The sequence below is a fragment of the Pterocles gutturalis genome, unplaced genomic scaffold, assembly GCF_000699245.1.
Source record: "Pterocles gutturalis isolate BGI_N339 unplaced genomic scaffold, ASM69924v1 scaffold12078, whole genome shotgun sequence".
Classification (NCBI taxonomy): Eukaryota; Metazoa; Chordata; class Aves; order Pterocliformes; family Pteroclidae; genus Pterocles; species Pterocles gutturalis.
This window is the reverse complement of record NW_010125704.1, coordinates 47348-67192: the sequence shown is the minus strand read 5'-3', so window position 1 is coordinate 67192 and position 19845 is coordinate 47348. Positions and strand designations below refer to the sequence as shown.

The following is a 19845-nucleotide window of genomic DNA, read 5'->3' as shown; positions in this document are numbered from 1 at the left end:
TATATATATAAAAAATACACACTGCCGGTCAATTTAACACCCATGCACACATGCACGCACACAATGTATATTGTACACACCCACCCATTAGCAACAAGTCTGATATCAATATTATATTTTGTGTACACATACCCTACATCTAGTAGTAAATAAGAAAATCCCTTTTATGGCAATTCTGCAGGCAAAAAAATCAATACAAAATACTTTGTTGTACAAAACTGCATTTTTACACGATCAACCGACATTGTAACATACCCCTCAATAATGCACTACATCCCTACAAAAAAAAAAAAGAATAATCAAATCTTTATACAATTATAAAAAAATTGTAAGCTGCTCTGCAACCTTCCTTTGCTAAAAGTTAGATACATTACACCATTCTAGCAGCAGATTAATAAATAAGGATTAAATAGTCTATTATACAAAGCCATACTGAATGGCAGATTTAAAACCAAAAAGCTTTGCAGATACTTTCACTTCCTACACAAATCTTTTTTTATTAAGAATAAGACTCAGTATAAAACAGGGAAACAGCCAGCACTAGATCTATATCTACAGAAGAGAAGGAAAATCCAAGGGAAGTAAAATATTTAACAGTTTATGGCACCTTTACTGCATAACGTTTTTTTTAAAGGCTCTGTTTCCCTATAACTAGTGAGTAAAGGACTATTTATCTCATAGCTTTTATTAAGCAAACTCGATATAACCAACCACACAGTGGCAAGAGACAGAACCAGCTGTTCCCAGCTGCAAAAATGTATTGATTTCCACCCCAAAATATCATCATTTAGCTGTCAAGAAAAGAAGCAGTAAGTCACAGTCCCGCTCGTACTGAGTTTTCTAATGCTGCTTTGTTCCTCGTGTGGCAAATTCACTCTTGTTATTTGCGTTAGGTTACCGTCGCTTAGTAACTATTTTCATGTCCAGCCAAGATGTAGAGATTGCTGTGTGCGGTCGGATTTTCTGTTGGCCTGCTTTCTAACACTACCACTCTGCAATCAAACACAAACAGAATCCCAAATGGTTAGTGGCAAAAATTCAGAGCACAGGGTTTAACTGCTGAGGAGGAACAAACTTGTTGCTCACAGGTTTCTAGAGATTGGAGGGATATTGGTTCTCCTAAATATCTTGAGTATTTAATTCTTTGAGTTACTTAATTTTCCAGCATCACTTCTGATAAAAACACTGAGGTGGAATATACAAGGAGCAGAGGACTTGAAGCAGCTTCTTGAACCAGAATCCACCCCTCTCAACCAGAGGCACATGCAACGTGTTACAAACCTCTTCCAAACTGACATCCTCCTCCTTGAAATAAGCTATGTCCTCTGCTCCTGTTGGGAAGCTATCTCAGAGCCAGAATGTTGTGAGACACAACCCTCCTGCAGTCATCCGCAGTCTGAATATGTTTATACCTCCTACATCTTGCGATAAGCATCAGCCCCTAACCTAAACTGTTCTCCTCCCTTCTAAATATTTATAAGGTGCCGGGTTCATAGTGAACACTCAACCCCATCTCAGCCTTTGTCTTGCTGGATCATGTTCCTGTAGGCTCCTCTGGAAAACCTCTCCCCGTTTTGGCGCGCTGACCACTGTCTCCTACACATCTCTCCCATGCTGAACCTCGACAATCACCTCAGCAGCTGATCTGGTTGGGCTTTGACCTCTCCTCTCCCTTCCAACTGCTTAGCTCCTGCATTTCTCTGCACCAGTTCCTACAAGTGCATCCTGTCATTTTCAAGATGAAACTTCTCTCTGCTTTTTGTTTTCTACCTGTGTTTCAGATAAGCCAAATATGCCACTTGAATGAGTTTGATTTCGCCAGGGGAGCCTGGCTCAGGTGAGCATTGCACACACCCCCATCCCGTGTCGCATTCCTCAGAGAGTTTTCAGATGCAGTCTCACTCTTAAGAGCCTCTGTCCCTGATCTTTGCTTCTGCAACTCAGTAGTTCTTAACTGATCCAAACCACAAAGGTGCTACCACATCTCATTCACATGCATGCGGTAGATCTGCTGTGTTTGTAGTGATGGAAAAATAACAAAACAACGGATCTGGCAGTTCAGTGAGATCAGAATGGAAGAAAGCGGCTTCTCTGCAAAACTGCACATAGCAGGAGGACTTCAACCCTATCTCCAACCCCCAAAAGTACTTTGTACTAAGTTGTTACTCAGATATACATGTCTTCTATAATAGTGCAAGCTGAACCGGAGGAGACACTGCTGTCCACCCCTCTGTGTGCTTGGGATGTTCTGTGTGCACCAGCCCAACACAGAAATATGAACCATTTCAAAGGCACTAATTCCAGTACACAAGAAAGAGTCACTGCTGGAGGCACAGCATGTACCTGGACTAACACATATGGCATCTGGACCTTAGCAAAAGCTCATTCTTGCAATAAAATGTCCCCTGCTCTGCTTGGAGTAACAGGGACGGAAATTCCCCCTGCCTGTCTGCACAAGGACAGAAAAGGCAGGGTATGCACTGGCAGAGGCTGCACTGAGTTTGTATTTTTGAGGTGTTGGAGTCAGCAGTGGTAAGGATCCTCGGTTCCAACTGCAGGGACCAAGCACAGTGGGACCTCGGTGACTCAGGTGCAAAGCAAAGATGTCAGCTGTTTCTTGTACAGCCTACCTCTCCTCTTCAAAACAGCGAGCATCCTGCTCTCAGTCTCTTTCTGGACTGAGGATCCAAGAATGTAAGCATACGAAATTCTGGATTAGGCAGCTCCCATCTCTCCCTGGGGCTTCTCCCCTCACACTGTACCTCTACACATTTGTGTTCTCTCTCTGCAGTGGAAAGTGGGGGAGATCACAGGGCTCTTAGTAAGAATTTTGGACGCAGATGCAACCACTAATTAAATTTTTGGCTGTTGCAAGCAGAAGCAGTGTTACTGCCTCCCCCAGGCTCCCTACAGCTACAGATAGATCTGTGGTGGGCTGGAACCCAGCTCCAGCTGGAAGCTACAAGGCTAGTTTAAATAAAGTAAAAAGTTTATGTTTCATCAAGGTGATTACCTGTCTGATCCCAGTAAGCGGAAAACCCTGGTTTCATCTGATATCTCTTGGGTAACCTGTAGAAAAACGGAGACATTAATGTCCATTTCAGTGGCAAAATGAAATTTATTGTCTCTGTTGTTGGAAGAAAATAAAATCATTTTTGTTGAAAAACTTAAATACAATTTAGTGCAAATTACAGGATCAAATGAGATAAATTGATGCTAAGCAAAGAAGTGCTTTAAATTTCATAAAATACAACTTATTTAAAATAATTTTTGTGTTGTAGATGGTTATTAGTCCACATGACTTGGTGGCATAGATGGAGTATGTTGATCAAATCTTTGTCAGCAGAGACTGAGTACCTTTCCCAGTGTTCTCACAGAGGATGGCATCAAAAAGGACAGAGTTCTTATCGAAAAAAGGGCACTTTTTTAAAGGGACACTAAAAAAAAAGTGTATTTTTTTTTTTAAAAAAAAGGTGTCTTTTTTTAAAAAAAAAAAAGAGATGCTGCAACTCGAGCTTTTCATCCAAGATCCACAAAACCCAAATGCTGCTTACACCAGATCTGTACTGGCTCTGTGCAGACCCAGTTCAGGAGTCTCGGACGGATATTCTTGGAAACAGAGCTGGCTAAAGCATGTGTGTGAGCTTTACCACGAGCAACACACGAAAGGAAGTCAGAGGAAGCAACCAGCAATCTGCAGCAATGACAACATGGAGCATGAGCATTATCACTAGGGAAGCAGCCAGAGGGGCCAAAGGATCAAATGGCAAATAAGAAGCAGGAAGAAATTAAACCTGGAGAGACCGGGAGATGACTTACTTCATCTGACTTAAAGCTTTTGCCCTGCATGCCGTGTTTCCAGAAGGCCAGCACACTGTCTTGAAGGCACACTGCAAAGGAGAAACACAAAACCAGACCTGAGTGTGGCTTATCCGAACCAAGGCAACCTGGGCTTCTCACCAGCAGTGATAACGGGAGGCGTGTGCAGAAAGTACAAGGTGAGACTTGGACTCCTGGTAGAAGAACCAATCTCCAAAATCACCGTAGAAAAAATTGATTGAAATGACTATTTGGATCTGAGAGGCACACTGCTTTTTAAAGTGCAACTCAAAACCTTCCACTCAGACATTCCCTGCTTGCCAGACAAGATAGGCATCTCTCTTTTTTCCTTTTCTCCCTTTCACTTCCATTCTCTGGCTCTTTGTTTTCCAAATGATTCTGGAGAAAACACCAGGAAGTGTATAAACATGCTGCCAACCAAAACACTGTGAGTTGCTGGAAATTACAGATCATTTGAGTTATTATATTTACTTCAAAATAGACATGAGTATGAAAAATAGGAGTCTTCCATTCAGGGCCAAAGAGAGAACACAGAAAGCTACCAGCTCAGAATGATTTAACTACTAGACTGCTGAAAATAATGAAGAGCCTGGTGTTCTTTAAGCAGTGTTACAGAAATATATTTTACACTGTGTTTTATTTTCCTAAATCCTACTTGTCTTCTTCACTATTCCTTCGAGTCACATTTTGTACCTGCTCAGTACTAGCCATGTCCTAAAAGCACAGAACAAAGGCATCCAGCAGAATCCTAGGAGCGATGTTTGTCAAAAGAGCCTCGCACTGATCTTCACCTGCTACTCCCCACTCCACCCTGCCAGCAGAGAATGCAGAGTGGTTTAATACCCTGAATTCCCAAGAGACCACTCGGAGTGTAAAGAACCGTTCACATTACTCAGTGTCAGCTGCTAAGTGCAAGGCTTCAGGATAAATGCTTCTGTCTATGAATTCCTTCAGAGTTCAAGGAAAAGGCAATGGTCAAGTCACGTTACGCGTGCGTCAGCAGGAGATATTGTATGATACAAATACAGCGCTTAATTAGAACATGTCAGAATTTAGGGAAAAATATCTTCCTCTAGGACAGATCTGACATATCTAAATAGAAATGCTGTATAAAAGAATGCGCACTGCTTTACCAACTGCTGGTAAAATCCAAAATACCTACATCAAGAATCTTCTTCTAAAGAGAAGATGCCTGAGGAAGCCAGAAATACCAGTTGTACAGATCTGCTACCAGGAACAAATTGTGTCTTTACCGATTTTCATTCTAGAAAGAAGTTCTGTTTCTGAGATACACAATTACTAAACTCATGCTAACTAGATACTTCCAAGGGTATTACAGCAGAAATATTTGCTTGACAAATACAATTCAAGTTTTAGAAGCAAGGCTGCTGTCCTCTAGTAGTCTAAAGACAGCAGCCTGTCCTCTAAGAATTAGATTCAAATACTATTACCCTGACTGTTAAAAAATGGATCTGCTATCACTTTAAATAACATCTTAGCTTTTAGAAGACTAACACAAATTTATGTATTACTAAAACATTTTCTCCTCCCCAAAGGTTTTTCTCAGTGCTATGGAAATGACAAATGACCAGAAACCAGTAAGCCTTTTTTTTTCCCCCCAACCAAATCATGATACATCTTAGCTATAAAACTGTAATGACACCAGATGGAAACATGCACAGATCAGACACGCTATCTGGCAACTGCCTTACTTTCTTCAGCATGTCCGTGGAGACAAAGAGACAGCTCACAATATCCTGACACGTGCAATTTTTAGTGTCAGGCTCTACTGGGTTCACATAGACCACTGTAGATTATTAAGAATCCTTCAACGCTCATCCCTCTTAGTCCTTGAGAGACAACAGAGAAGCAAATCACTTACCCACTGACTCAATGCAGAAATCAAAGCTCAGCTCGGAGGCCAATTTCTTGCTTGACTTCAATTTCCCTTGTAAATTCACAATTTTCACAAATTCTCAAGAAAAACAGAAAAACAACTATTAAAACCCACTGCTGAAAAGCATTCCATTAATATTAATTTCATCTTTCAGGCACAAAAAAAAAGCCCAAACTGAACATCTGCACTATTTGCCTGAAGTGAATCCAAGGGCATCCTTCTCTCAAAGTAAATACAGAAAACTTTCTTATACACTTTGTATGTTTTTAGACTCTACTGACAGCTTTCCTGCAAATACCAACCAGTGCAGAAATGTGAATGCAACATGAAGGCTGGAAATTTAGGCAGACTAAGCCATCGCAAAGTTCCCATTGAGGCTTTATCTGCTGATGCCTATGAGTTATGGTTATAATTACTGTGTGTGATGGAGTGTTAACTATTTATCCTGCTAGCATATGCAACAGGCACATGTCACTTTTGTCACTTTTACTGGCACATACTTGAATTATGGTCTGTCATGCTGCGTGACGTTTCATTTTGAAAAGAAACAAGGATGATCCACTGGAAAGAGGAATCACAAGAGTCAAAATGAAAACCCACTTCTCTGAACAGTATTAGTTACAAATTAGTAATGAAGGGAGAAAAATTAACTTGTGGTAGAGTTCAAATGAACAACTGTGGCAAAACAAGTTTTGCACAAGGTGCAGTAAGTTGCCCAACAGAGATGTGTTACTTACTGTCCAGGCAGACGAGGACAGTGTCTCTTTCCAGCTGTGTTACGTGAATGGCATCTAACTGCTGATTGCCTTGTGAAAAAGAAAACATTCATTTATATCACATCATCAGCCTCCCCCCCCCTCAACCCCTCACCAATTGCTGCAGCCTTCTCAGTATGCTGCACGTCCTCTGCAATCGACAGTATCTGTTACTCTTTCCATTTTTTTCAAGGCTATATGATCCCAGAATGTTCTGGGAAGAGTACAGGGCCTAAAGACAAACCCCTCAGCTCACAGCAGGTATTTAGTATGAAAGCACTACTGGTTATTGGCATCAAATACATTTTATGTTACAGTTCAGCACAGCAAGTCCGCTTCCTTCATGAAGAGGCACAATAATGAACAAAAGGAATCATCAGGGGAATCTTTGCTCCTAAAAGAATGCTCTTTTCCCATAAATCCACATCTGGAAAGATTACTGTGCTGATATTAAACTAGATTTCATAGTTTTCCTAGTTTTTATTAATGAAGTACTTAGTACAGCTGCTAATAAGCAGTATTTAAATATAATAAATTATATCCAACAAAGCCTGCAGAGAAAAGCATCTGCAAGGTATCAACTAGCTTTTGAAGATAAAACAAAGTCTTCTACTCATTAACAGCCAGCTGAAGATGACAAGCCTCCCCCAAGGGCTGGAGGACAGACAAGAATGTGTTTAAATGGGTCTTTACCCAGGAAAGAAGGGGAAACAGGAGTAAGACTGACCCCAAGAAAAAGTATGCAGCTACATACGAGAACCCCTCAGCAGGGTCTGCATTGCTGTTTAAGGCAATTCAGCAAATAAAAGATGTGTCTAAAACTGAAGTCTTTTCAGTAATATAGTTCATACTGAAGTTGTCAGGTCAGCACAAGAAAGAACCTTGGATTCAGCTTCAACACGCTTTAGGTAGAGAGAAGATCATCACTTTGCCTAGCCTAAAGCTTTCCAAAGGACTTCTGAGGAAGGGATATCCAACAGACAAGAAAACGGCTGCAAGACAGACCAACAATCTTACCTGCACCGATTTCTGTAAACCACGAAGACGCTGAGTTCAAGTTGATTGTCTCGAACTGAACGACCTGATGGGGTTCAGTACCCTTGCTGATGGCTACGCAGACCATGGGGTACTCCTGCTCTGGTATCACTAGCATCTCAAACACATTCAACGGGCTTGGCAAAGGAAAATCAAAGTGCTGGGAAAAAACATAATAAGGCATTTGTAAAGTTTTACCTTGGAGTTAAAAAGACTAAAATAATGTGCACAAAGTATAGAAGATATAGAAGAATTTTTCACTGCTACTGAGAGTGCTTTTTTAAGACAATATGAGCTGGGAGCAACATTAAATTGCATAGGGGTACATGCTAGTCTGTTATTGCTGGTATTGGGCTTGATCCAGCACTTGACTGACTTCAGTCACAAGTTTTCTTAGTCAAAATGTGTCAAGCCAGATTTTCTAGTGCTCAGAACCCACAAATGGGACTAGACTGGGATGTACTTTCCATTACAAATTCTGGAAAGGTTATTTCAACAACTCTATAATGATTAAATGTTCTAAACTAAAATGAAATACTTACCTTTATTAACATGAATTTCTGCATTGGCTCATACCACTGTAGCAGAACAATTCCAGACTGCAATGCACCACACAGGTACTTATGTCCTGTGTATGGATTTCGTACTATATAAAATAAATAAAAACAACAGGAAAACAACCCTTTTTAAGTTCAGTGCATACTTGAAAAAAACCCCTACAGCAATTTTTGCAAATAATTTAAAAAACAGCATCAGTTTCACACCAATTGCCTTCTGGCTTGCCATTCAGATATCCACAGTGATTAATATTGTGCTACATTCCAGATAAATTGAATTATAATTAATAACCACCAGCATTCTTTGAGTCCTAGTAATGAGGCCACATGCCGAGTGGACAGAAAAGCTCCAACACCTTCTTCCTCCAGCTGGGTGAGCAGGAGGAGTGCAAGGTCCAGGTCAAGTTGTGATTTAACTAAAAATAATTCCCAAGCAGTGAAGATGGCCCGTAACTTCAGTGAGCTTTGACAGCTAATGCAATAATATGATAAAGAGTTGGGGGTTTGTTTCGGGTTTTAAATCTCAGTTGGATACGAGACCAGCCTGACTGCAGGAATCATTTGTAAATATGCTGACTGTAGGCACTTTAGACGAGCTAGATAGGATATCCAAGTTTGCAACTAGGTACTTTATACTCTGCTTAAGTATTTTTAAGAGTATAAAGGTACAATTTCCCCCAGGACTAGGGCCAGTCTGCAAAAGGACATGCATTCTGTAGAAAGCCCAAGCCTGTCTGAAAGTCAGTGAAACCAAAGATAAATCTGTAACTTCACAAGCTTTAACTCTTCTGTGTGCACTTAGATCTTGAGCGATAACTTCACTCCTCCCCAGGCTGACATCATTTTTATTCATGTCCAGCCCTTTCTTTGTGGAAAATATTCTTTTTGAGTTAGCCTCCCCAAAAGGTGGATCCAGGTCAAGCCTTGAGCCAAACTGACAGAGCAGAAGGGGTATTTGTGGATGTGCAACAAGTCTGGGATTCTGTAATCGTTACGCTCGCGGGCAGGCTGCAGTCACGGGAACTCGTTGGCCTGGGTGGCAGCCTGAAGCCAGCGATCCCAAACAGCGACTTAGTCACCGAGAGCTGCAGCAGCTCCCAAAGAGAGCGTGCAATACCTGCCAGCTGCAGGCTACTGGCCATCTCCAGGGTTTCCCTTTGGACCTTGCTCTAGACAGCAACATTTCTAGGTTAAGAGCTGATATGAAAAACGCTTTTCTACTGCCCAGCATAAAGACCCCTGCATTAATTGAAAGAAAAGCTACGCACCAGTCAGGCGTACACATACTGTTTTCTGAACAATGAACTAACTATAACTTTATTAAAAAGAAATCAGTTTAAGACATGCTGTGCCCAACGGCAAAAGACGGAAAAAAATTGCAAAACCGAGCTCCTACTCACCTATACAGCATTTGTGGCATCCTTTTGTATCAGGGATCTTTGTCGTTAAGGCAAACTTCCTGGAATAATATTTATGGAAAAAGGCATTAACAAGAGATGCTGAAGGCCCTTCATGCTACCAGTTCAGCAGCACAAACAGTATTTATGGGAATTTATATTTGTTAATAATTATCTGTAAGTGAAAGATTTATACCTTGGTAATATTTTGTCAGGAAACCTATGGGTTTGAATATGAGCAGCTAATCCCGTTTTTTTGGCTTGTTCAAACAAAGCTATTAAATTATGGGAGTAGAGCTGGAACGTTTTCCCTGTAAGAGAGAAAAGCACAATGGATATCACACCCATGCCTCCAGCAGAGAACCGCACATTTTAGAAAAATATATGTAGAGAAAATTACCTTCTAGAGAAACGGAGCACATGTGTTAGGTATTTCAAGTCGAGTTATGAAGAAAAAGAAAACAAGACAACAATAATAATTCACATAGAGAAGACATGGCATCCAACTCAAAGTTCACCTCAGTAACACTACAGCAGCCCTGAAAGTTAGTTTTATGTAGGTGTTTTTAGAAGGCTGTAATTAGACACCAACAATTACTTCTATCTTTATCTATAAATCAATAAAAGTGGCATTACACAAAATCCTGCATGTTTAAAAGCACCGTCCTGCAATTACTCTGTATTGCCACAGTGCTTCTTTTTTCCCTATTCCAGGACAACTGCGGAAAAATAATTTTTTTTTCAAGAATAAATCTGCTGGATTAGTAGTATTTCACAGCCACCTCACTCTCCTTTAAATTGAGACTGGTTTTGGTTTAGGGTGGATTTACTGCCTGAATCCAGTTCATATCAAAGATGCTGCCAGGCTACAACACGCTGAGAACGATCAAACACTGCATCGACATTTGGATAATGCACCTGTGTTAATCCTCTCCTAATTTTGTTCTGACACGTGAAGCCACCCATTTGCAACGCTCCTAGCTCAGGGACCAAAGGAGAGGACACTCTCTAGATTCTCTGGGCACTTCCAGTCAAATTGCAGCCCTGGCAGAGGCAACTCTTGTTTGACAAATACCAAGTGCTGAGCTTTTCCAAACTACCTAAAAATAAATAAGTTTTAAAAAATATGGTAGGATGCTGCAGACAACTGTCTCTACTACTTGTAAACGTCCAGTTTTCTCTCTGAAAGTCTTTTATATCAAACCACTCTTGAAGCCAAGCCTCCTATACAAACACAAGGAACAATGCCCAGTTCTCTACTTCAGTACAATCAAAATACACGGTACTGCATTACAACTTCAAGTGTTTCCCGTTATTTATAATTTTATTAATTTTTTCTCTACTTATACATACCTGACAAGGACATTAAGGTGTTATTGATAACATACAGCCAGGTGCACTTCCGAGGAAATAACTGAAGAAAGAAAATATCTCCATTAATAGAAACACAGAGGAATTTCTAACGGTGGTTTTCTCTGCCTGCTCCACCTCTGCCACCATTCCTGCAGGGACGGACACTGGAGAAAGTCCCAGCAGCACTACAGATTCCCCTTTAATTCACTCCTTTGGACTCTGATTAGCCCTTTTATCTGTCTGAAATAGTTTTCATTCCTTTCCTCTTCTTTCAAAATTCAATTTTTCTTTATTTTTTAATTAGCAGCACAGAACCAAAGTGGGAATACCACATATTGAAAGATACAGCTTGCTCAGGAACGGCAGCCAGAGAAAGAAAGGTAACATTATTGCAGAAACTTACTAAACCCCACAAAAGTCAGAGGAGGGGGAAAAAAGGCATTAGTATCTTCTGAGCAACTTGATTTACCACCAAATGCTGTATTTTGTGGGACTCCCCTGCCTGGCTATTTGTGTTGGCATGCTGCTTTGGGAACAAACAGCTCATGGAAGGCATGGGCCTGATTTTTGTTTCAGAGGGAAGAAGTTACTCAAGGGGGAGCTTAGTCTAGATTTGAAAAGATTTTAAAGTTAAGAAGAACTTTCTGAAAATCTGGATGAGGAAGGGAATTTTGATCAAAGTGATGGCAAATGACAGCATTCAGGAGTCTCAACAAAGGAAGGAACAAGGACAACAGAATAAGGACATGGATTTTGTTAAAAAAAAAAGACTAAATTAATTGAACACTATTTATAGGTAAGGTCCTCCCATAGGAAAAAATTCCAATAAGAAAACCAGGAGTTCATAGAATTGAGCTGTTTCTAAAGGAGACAATTAAAAAAAGACAACAGCAGACTGGTCCAGTGAGGGAAGCTGTTGCACAACACAGCAGAAGACACTTGAATCAAGGCTCTACAAAAGAATGGTTGTACTGGTTCATGGAAATGTCCATCTAACCTAATATCTGTTTCTATCAGTCACCATAAAGTGACATAATTTCTCCTAAAAATGGTGAAAACAAGAGAAAAAGAAATCTGTACAATACTGCAGCTAAGACTGGAAGAGAAGGGGAACAGTTGTTCCCTGGGAACTCTCTTCAAGCCACCCCAGGGCTTGGGTAAATATTTCTTATTTCTCACCCATGCCTTAAAGTATCACAAAATACACAATAGAGAAAATGGAAACAAGGACACAAGGCTAAGGATGAAGGGGCAATTACAAGATAAGCCTGAAGGAAGAAACATAAGAAAGGTTAAGACACAAATCCAATTACCAATAGAAGTTGATAAATGTGGCAACTGGGGAAACAAAAGGCTCGGCCCCCTGCTTGACAGGAAAGAAAGACTGACATGGTTAACACAGTTAACAGCACCGGGGTAGAAACTTGTGCTAGAAGCAGAAAAAGAACACATCACACACTACTTCAACTAGATATACTCATGCCAGCAGGTCCCAATGAAGTTTACTTTACGGTATGTAAGAACTGGCTCAGACCCCAAGGTCTCAGTAATTATTATCTTCAGGAGCTGATGGAGGACATCAAGGACCTCGAGAAGGACAAACACAGCACCTAAGCCAAATAACAAGGGCAGAGGGAATTGCAAAATATTCCCACTGACTGATTGGATATCCAGAGTAGCACAGGAATAAGCCACATACTTTTTAATTCTCAAGAGACAACAAGAGCAGCTCGTGCAGACCAGGCTGTGTTTGAACATCTGAATTTCCTTCTTTCCTGCAGGGACAGGATGAGAGGGAACGGTTTGAAGCTGAAAGAGGGGAGATTGAGATGGGATGTGAGGAAGAAATGTTTTCCTGTGCGGGGGGTGAGGCAGTGGCCCAGGGTGCCCAGAGAAGCTGTGGATGCCCCATCCCTGGAGGGGTTCAAGGCCAGGCTGGATGAGGCTTTGGGCAACCTGGGCTGGTGGGAGGTGTCCCTGCCCATGGCAGGGGGTGGCACTGGATGGGCTTTAAGGTCCCTTCCAACCCAAACCATCCTGGGATTCTATGATTCTTGAACAGAATAACTCCTGCTGGGGGCAGTGAAACAGCAAGATGTGAAACCTATGTGAAGGACCTGGTCCTGTGTGCCATTTCCAGAAGCAAAATAAGAAAATATGGAGTAGAAGAAATTGCAGAAAGAAAACACAACTGGTTGGACATAAAAACAGAGTATCTATCAGCAATTTGCTATTTAACAGAAGGAAAAGGCAGCCTGTACATATCTAATGTCATTTCTAGGTCTGGTTCTGTTCAGTATTTTCACTGAAAAACTGACAATGGAATAAAAGTATACTTCTGAAATTAGGAGATACTAACCTTGGAGAGACAGTAAGCTCTTTGGAAGATGCAATCAGAATCAGAAGTTAGAGAAACAGTTAAAAATGTTCATTTGGTGGAGAGAAATCATGAAATTAATAAACACAAATAAGGAAACAAGTGGCATGGCAGAAGCACAGTTGTAAAGCCTCTGGGGTTTGTAGTGGATCACAATCAACCTCTCCAAACTGAGGATGCTCTCACAGAAAAGGAAACTTGCATCTTGGGATGCACTGAATGTCCTAAGCAGACACAAGTAAGTTCTCTCTACCTACCACTGGCATATCTAACCTTTCAATAGGATAAAAAAAGCATGTGGAAGAGTCCAGAGAAGACTGTTAGAATTACGAAAATGTACAAGGAGAGACTTGTTTGACAAGAATAAAGAGAAAATTGAGGTAAGAAGGCCAGGGGGTCTGCTGCCACCAAAATTTTCAGGAATTTATTAGAAAAGTAAGTAGTTACTGCCCATGTCTGCTTAGGATACAAAAAGATAAGCAACTTCAGATTCAACTCTCTCCTACTGCATTCAGGTGTATCCTCAGCTCTCTTAACTTGAACAGATCTTCTTACTGTATTGAATTCAAATTCACAATTCTCACCATCAAGCCCTTAATCATCTTCTCTTGCTTTTGTCCGTGACAAACTACGCCCTGACACTTCCCTTTTTCTTTTGCCCCTCTCCAGTTTTGTCCTCTAGCATGACGCTCCCACAAACAGAGGACTTCCTCCTCTGAAGCCCAGATCTCTGTGCAGTGCCCTTGCTGTGAAATCATCTTTCCCTCACTGTTACTCATAGATTACGCCCACCCTGCCTCCACTGCTTTCTGACCTGTGCCATGTCTTGACGGAGTTTAATGCTCTTTAGATGCCTGAAGTGCCTTTGTGAAGCGCTTTAGAAACCTACAGGTATAAATCCCATTATCAGCATCTGTCAATGCTTCCCTTCTGCTACTCCTGACTCTAAAAAAGCAAATCTAACAATAACAATCTAACAAAGGGGCTTTGGAAAGGGTTAGAGAACCCAAGAAAACAGAAGCAAATGCATATTTATTGGTGAGAGCAATGCCAGCTAAATTAAAGGGTTGAGGGCTTTGCTAGCATCCAGTAGAGAAGCAATATGCCATCTAGTGGAGAGAAAATGGAAAGAGAAAGGGCAGGTAATCGGCTGTCTCCAAGATGTTTTAGTAGAGAACTCCTTTGAAAGCAGGGTCCCATAAGCAGCAAAAAAAATTTACGCAGGACTTCAATTTCTGGTTTTGATGTGAATCAGTTTATACCATGAAGCCTGGTATCCCAGCCATCCCCTCCAATATCAAACTTTCTTGCTTCATAATATCCCCAAATCTATTCTGTGTGTTCAGTACACCAAAAATCACCTGTTCCATTGTTGCTTCGTGAAGTTCATTCAAATTCAAAGTATAGATGCCTTCTTCTGTGCCAAAGATAATGTACTGGTCTAAAAAAGTAAGAGAAATTGATTATTTCACAAGCTCATTACCACTTTGGCAACAGGAAAGTTTAAAATAGAAACCTAAAGTAACTTTACCTTTAGTATCTGGATGTATCCATGATGTTGCACAATTAATCTTCAAAGGACAACCATCAAAGACTTTGGAAAAACAAGCTCCCATCTGCAAAACACCAAAACTGAAACCTGAAACAAGTTTACAGTAGAAAGTGTTTATCTTCTGGCACTTGGCCACTTAGTACACACCTGTACACACCTCTGCTCTCTTTTTTCCAGACACAAACTTACTCTAATATGCCTTGATGCAAAACATTTTTATCTCCCCCAAAAGCAGCCTTCCAAACCATTAAGAAACACAAAGAGGAATCGGACTGATAAGAACAATTTTAAGTACCTGCTGGGTAAGAACAATATCGAGTGCTTATATAAATGGTGTATGAAGGGAAAAAAAAGCAGAAATGTTGCAGTAATACCACCCTCTTGCTTCACTAGCACCTCTCCCCCTTTCTCTTTACCAAGCAGAGACTGCCACTGGAGATCACAGCCCACAGAGGAAGCCTCCAACCCTTCACATCCAGACTGAATGATGAAAGGAAGTTTTTAAGAAAAGGAAACAAATATTGTGGATTCAGTACACGAAAAAGTAACTGGCTATGAGATGCAGAAAATCACCCCAGATGAGCTGGTGGTTTATTCTAGCATAAAGCTTCTGACACTAGAGAGATGCCACAACAGCAGGCTTCCCGTAACTCCCACTGCAAATGAGATTTCTTACCAGCACCTTCGGTGTTGGTGGTAAACCATTGATTGCTGGCTTCTGTGGGAAGAAAGAAAGATCATTAAATACCTCCCACGCACCGATATAAAACTAGCTAGCTAACATGACAGTGAAATCCGACTGAGAGTCACAACACTTACAGGAAAATCTCTTTTCTCTTTTTTACGTGGCAGTTGCGGGATTTGTCCGGACCCTTCTGTATTTTCTTCAATGAGTTTCAGCATGCCATCCCCATTTCCTGAAAAGAAGCCCAGACACATTTTGTAGCTCACTTGACACAGTGAAAAAGAAAAAAATTTTGCTGCCCTATAATCTGTTCTCCCCTGTATCTAGCAAGAGTGGAGAAGAGGGAGTTCTGAAACTTCTGTACACACACCTCAGGCAGCAGAACCCTTCCAGGGACAGCTGGCCACTCTTCTGTGTGCTAAGCTACCCAGTTTTAATAAAGGCTTTCCGTGACCCAAACAGTCCCTGGGCCAAACACAGCTGAGAATAACGCTGCGGCAAGCTCCTCACAGATGATCCTCCCCGCACATTTGTTGCTTTTACGCTATTCCTGCAGGCAACCCAGGAACAGCATTAACTGGCTGAGTGTCCTTGTTTCGGGAAGAACATCTCCACCATGGGTCATGGCTCTAATAAGAGCCAGTGCACAGGTAAAAAGGAAAGCTGCACTTTATTTTTTTTTCATAAAAATGATCATATCTACTGAAAATAGCTCTGGACTGATTTCCTTTTACAGGATGCAAAGCCACCTTTAGGAAATGTAAGGCATTTACCTACGTCGCTGTATCTGGCTGTGAGCAACCCAGGGCTGCTGATGCTGCTGGTCATACCAACGGGGGAAGAATCAGTCTGAGGCCCGCAAACAGGGATGCTCTGTCTCCGGTGAGCTGGTGGGGCTCTGTTCTGCGAGTCTGGGAAATGTTTTATTGTCTGACATTTCTCATCATCTGGGAGGTTCTCCTCAGGATAACTGTTTATTCTCGGCTGCAACAAACCAAAGAAGTGAAGGTTACCTGGGGAATGGCACCTGAAAGCACGGACTTCAGATGAGTTTAACTCAAGTCAGACTGCTTCTACATTAAAAAAAAAAAAAAATCAGGCTTTGAAAAAAGACATTTGACAGCAGAAAAATCTACGAAGTATTCCCTTCTCTGATGGAAAACCACAGCAGCAGGCAGAATGCTGAACAAGAGGACATCCCACGCAGCATGCTCTCTTTAGAGGAAAAATACCTACAGGTCACTTTGTCTAGGGCACTGTATAAGGCCAGGAGTCCCAGAGGTCGAGACCGTACAGACTGCAAGTCAGCAGAAAATACAGAGCTGCATGATGTCTGCTGGCAAATGGTATGTAACAGAATTTACAACCTACTGAGAGCAGCAGACAGAAGCGCTGCAGAGGCTGCACAAATGAGGTTTTGCCACTTAAACCTCTTTAAAACCCACCACCTCTTACCTTAGGAGGCAGCGGAGGTGGCCCTGCTCGCTTTAGTGTCGATCTGCAATGAAAAGGTGCGACAGTCGTCTTAGTTAAACCAACACCACAAACAGAATTACTTGAGAACACAGATGGTAAATAAGACGCGCTAGACGCATAGAAAACATGGATCGCAGCTTTGCATGAACAGGGTTAAACTAGAAGTGGGAAAAAAGCACGTTAATCTTGTTAGAAGTGTTGGGTTTCGATAAACTCATGTTCTTTCATAAATGCCAGTGTTACAGAGCGTACTGTGGCGAAGGGTATTTGAAATTAGCAAATAAATATATGTTCAGGGACTAGTTCTCTGAAGGTGCCCCTTCCCACTGCTTGAATTTTATTTTTGCACTTGTTTTTACTAGAAAATCCTTCCCGAGAGCAAAAATGCTGCATTTCTGGAACAGCCAGTAGATCGTGTCACAGAGCAATGTCCTCCCATAATTTTTCAAAGTTTATTTGAAAAACAGGTTTATTGGTCATCTACTCACAGCCACCCCCACGGCAGCCGAACTTCGGGCCAACCAACAAAGAGGTTCACCACCGCTGGCTGCAGTTTGCAGCTTTTGCTCTGGATCAGACAAACATTTGGGCACCAGAGGAGCTGCACATACCCCACGAGAGCTCTGCAGGAATACCTGCACGTCCTGTCACTACCCGACCCGGCTCATGATTGATATATTAATCGACATAAAATCTGCTTTAAAGTATTAGGTGCTTTCACAGGCACTCTGAGATAACCTCAGGAAGGAGAGCAGGGGAAAAAAGCATTGCTTTGCAGACATTCTCCTGACGATCAGATAAAGTCAAGCGTGCGTTAGACCTTTGAGTGCAGCCCGCCCTCGCTTATATTTATGAGCGGCAAAGCTGCCTGCAGCATTTTAAGGGAAGAGGTTTTGCCAGAACGCTGCCTGCTTTAGCGAGAGCCGCACGGAGTAAACACAACTGTACGCGAAGGAGGTCCACTCACTCTTCAACATCTTCGCTCCCATCGCCAAATTTTGTAAGCAGTCCCCTAGGTAAAATGTTTATAAAATTAAGAACTCTGCTCCAAGGTCAACACGTGCAACTAAACTGATCAGTGAGGTCATTTAGTTTCATAACAAGCACCTCCCAGCCCTTTTCAAAACAAAGTATTTCTCTCTTATTCACTGCGTTAAGCCCTTTTTCCTTCCCCTCACCCCCCAATAATCATTGAAGCTCTTTTCCATACCAGACACCATCAACTCATCTCTCGTTTCCCTACCTGGCATTTTAAAGATTGTTGAAATGCCTAATAAGAGTATGATATAAAAGAAGAAGGAAAAAAAAAAAGAGAACAGAGGAAGAGACTGGGAGACAAATGGAGAAAAGTCTTTAGATAGTAAGTTTCCTCCTTTAGTGCTATATGCTGAAACACAGACTGTTTCCCATTACATTGGGAATTTTTGTTTCAAAGCTACCGCAGGGTCAAAAAAAAAAAAAAAAGGATCAAAGCAGCACTGAAAGTATAATCCTGAAACAAACACAAACTGATAAAATTTTGCAAAATGGCAGTTTTCAAGCTGTGTCTCAAAAAAAACCCCCAAAACCCCTGCATTAAATCTAAGAAGCTAAACCATAAAACTAAACCCAATAAAAACCATTCCTTAGCATGCTGTTGTGATGTTGTGAAGTCTAGGCTTCGGCATTTAGGAATGGCGAGGTGGAGAGGCAGCTCAGAAGCTGTCTCAGTGTTCAGCCGGGGACAGGCTCCTCCAGGCTGGAGCAGCTGGGGCAGCCCAGGTCTCTGCCTGCAGAGCAGACAGCCCGTATCCCACCGACTCACGCATCCTTCCACAACACACCACCTCACCCACGGAGGAATGACCTCAGGGGTAACGAACAGGAAAATAAAAGCATATTATACAAAAACTAACCCAGGCAAATTTGGATTAATATAAAATTTCCCTGCGAGTTACTTCTGAAGGAAAAGTGGCAGAAAGTTGCCAACAGGAATTATTAAAAAATTTAAAAGAGAAAAAGTCCAACCATCAACAAAACCCGCGTCCATAATGCAGAAAATGTATTTTTAAAGTCATTTTAAAATGCTACAATAAGGATGAGAAAAATCAAGAAACAAATTTAATCATCAGGTACACATTTCAGTATTCCCCTTTCCAGTCAAGTAACTCCCAAGCGGAACGCATCAATCACCATTCACTCCGATAAAAGCCAAAGGGCACGAAGACCCCCCAGCACACATCCTCTCTGTGCATCCCTGGGATTACTCTCAACTGCTGGGACAGAGGAGTTATGCATTTCCTGTTTATCTTTTCAATCTGGAAGTGGTTTCCAAGTAAGCAGCACGGATTCACCATCCAGAAACTTTCTGCCTGTCCTCCTTTCCGTACTAAATCTGTATCAATTTACTGACTTACAGCTCTAGCAACGTTTGCTATGGCTACATTCATTCTGCTTTTAATACAGCTTTTAATACAATCTTAATAACGCTACAGAAACAGAATCAAAGCAAGAAGTCACTCTGCCAGGAGGAGCTTCCCTCCCTCCCTCCCTGCTCCTTGACCCCGCAGATTCCAGCTGTCTGCAGAAAAGTCAGCGCTCACGAGAAAGGCTTTCGATCTGCAGCTCATCAGGGTCACACACACAAAACCAGAGAGGAAGGAAAGCGGCCGCTGTCATTGCTGGACAGGGAGAGGCAGGGCCTAGAGTGCCACCCCCAGTTTTTACTACAAGAAGAGTGAGAGATGAAAAACAGGTTGAATTTAAAAAGTCTCGAAAACTGGCAATCTCTGTGACACAGCCAGCTTTCCAGGGGGCTGTAATGTCAGCTGACAGCTTATGCAAGACTTTATCTGCAAAAAAGCCAAAGAAATTCACTGTCTGCTACTCTGTTCCAAACTAAGATGGGAAACAGGCTCTTTTAGCTGAGCAGTTCTTTCAAC

General features: G+C 41.7%; 1 protein-coding gene across 1 annotated transcript in view; it reads right to left on the bottom strand.

Annotated features, from left to right (window-relative positions):
- Positions 1–904: 904 nt before the first annotated feature.
- Positions 905–19845, bottom strand: part of MAP4K5 (mitogen-activated protein kinase kinase kinase kinase 5) — a 44994-nt gene continuing 26053 nt past the window's right edge. Inside the window, exons 15-31 of the mRNA XM_010078677.1 lie at positions 16904–16946; positions 16279–16432; positions 15583–15680; positions 15440–15481; positions 14743–14827; positions 14573–14652; positions 10835–10895; positions 9882–9884; positions 9678–9792; positions 9485–9543; positions 8070–8173; positions 7510–7687; positions 6475–6543; positions 5723–5815; positions 3820–3890; positions 3014–3069; positions 905–992 (exon numbers count right to left, since the gene is read on the bottom strand). Of these exons, the coding sequence (XP_010076979.1) occupies positions 905–992; positions 3014–3069; positions 3820–3890; positions 5723–5815; positions 6475–6543; positions 7510–7687; positions 8070–8173; positions 9485–9543; positions 9678–9792; positions 9882–9884; positions 10835–10895; positions 14573–14652; positions 14743–14827; positions 15440–15481; positions 15583–15680; positions 16279–16432; positions 16904–16946 (1399 nt within the window). The remainder of the gene's footprint in view (positions 993–3013; positions 3070–3819; positions 3891–5722; positions 5816–6474; positions 6544–7509; positions 7688–8069; positions 8174–9484; positions 9544–9677; positions 9793–9881; positions 9885–10834; positions 10896–14572; positions 14653–14742; positions 14828–15439; positions 15482–15582; positions 15681–16278; positions 16433–16903; positions 16947–19845) is intronic.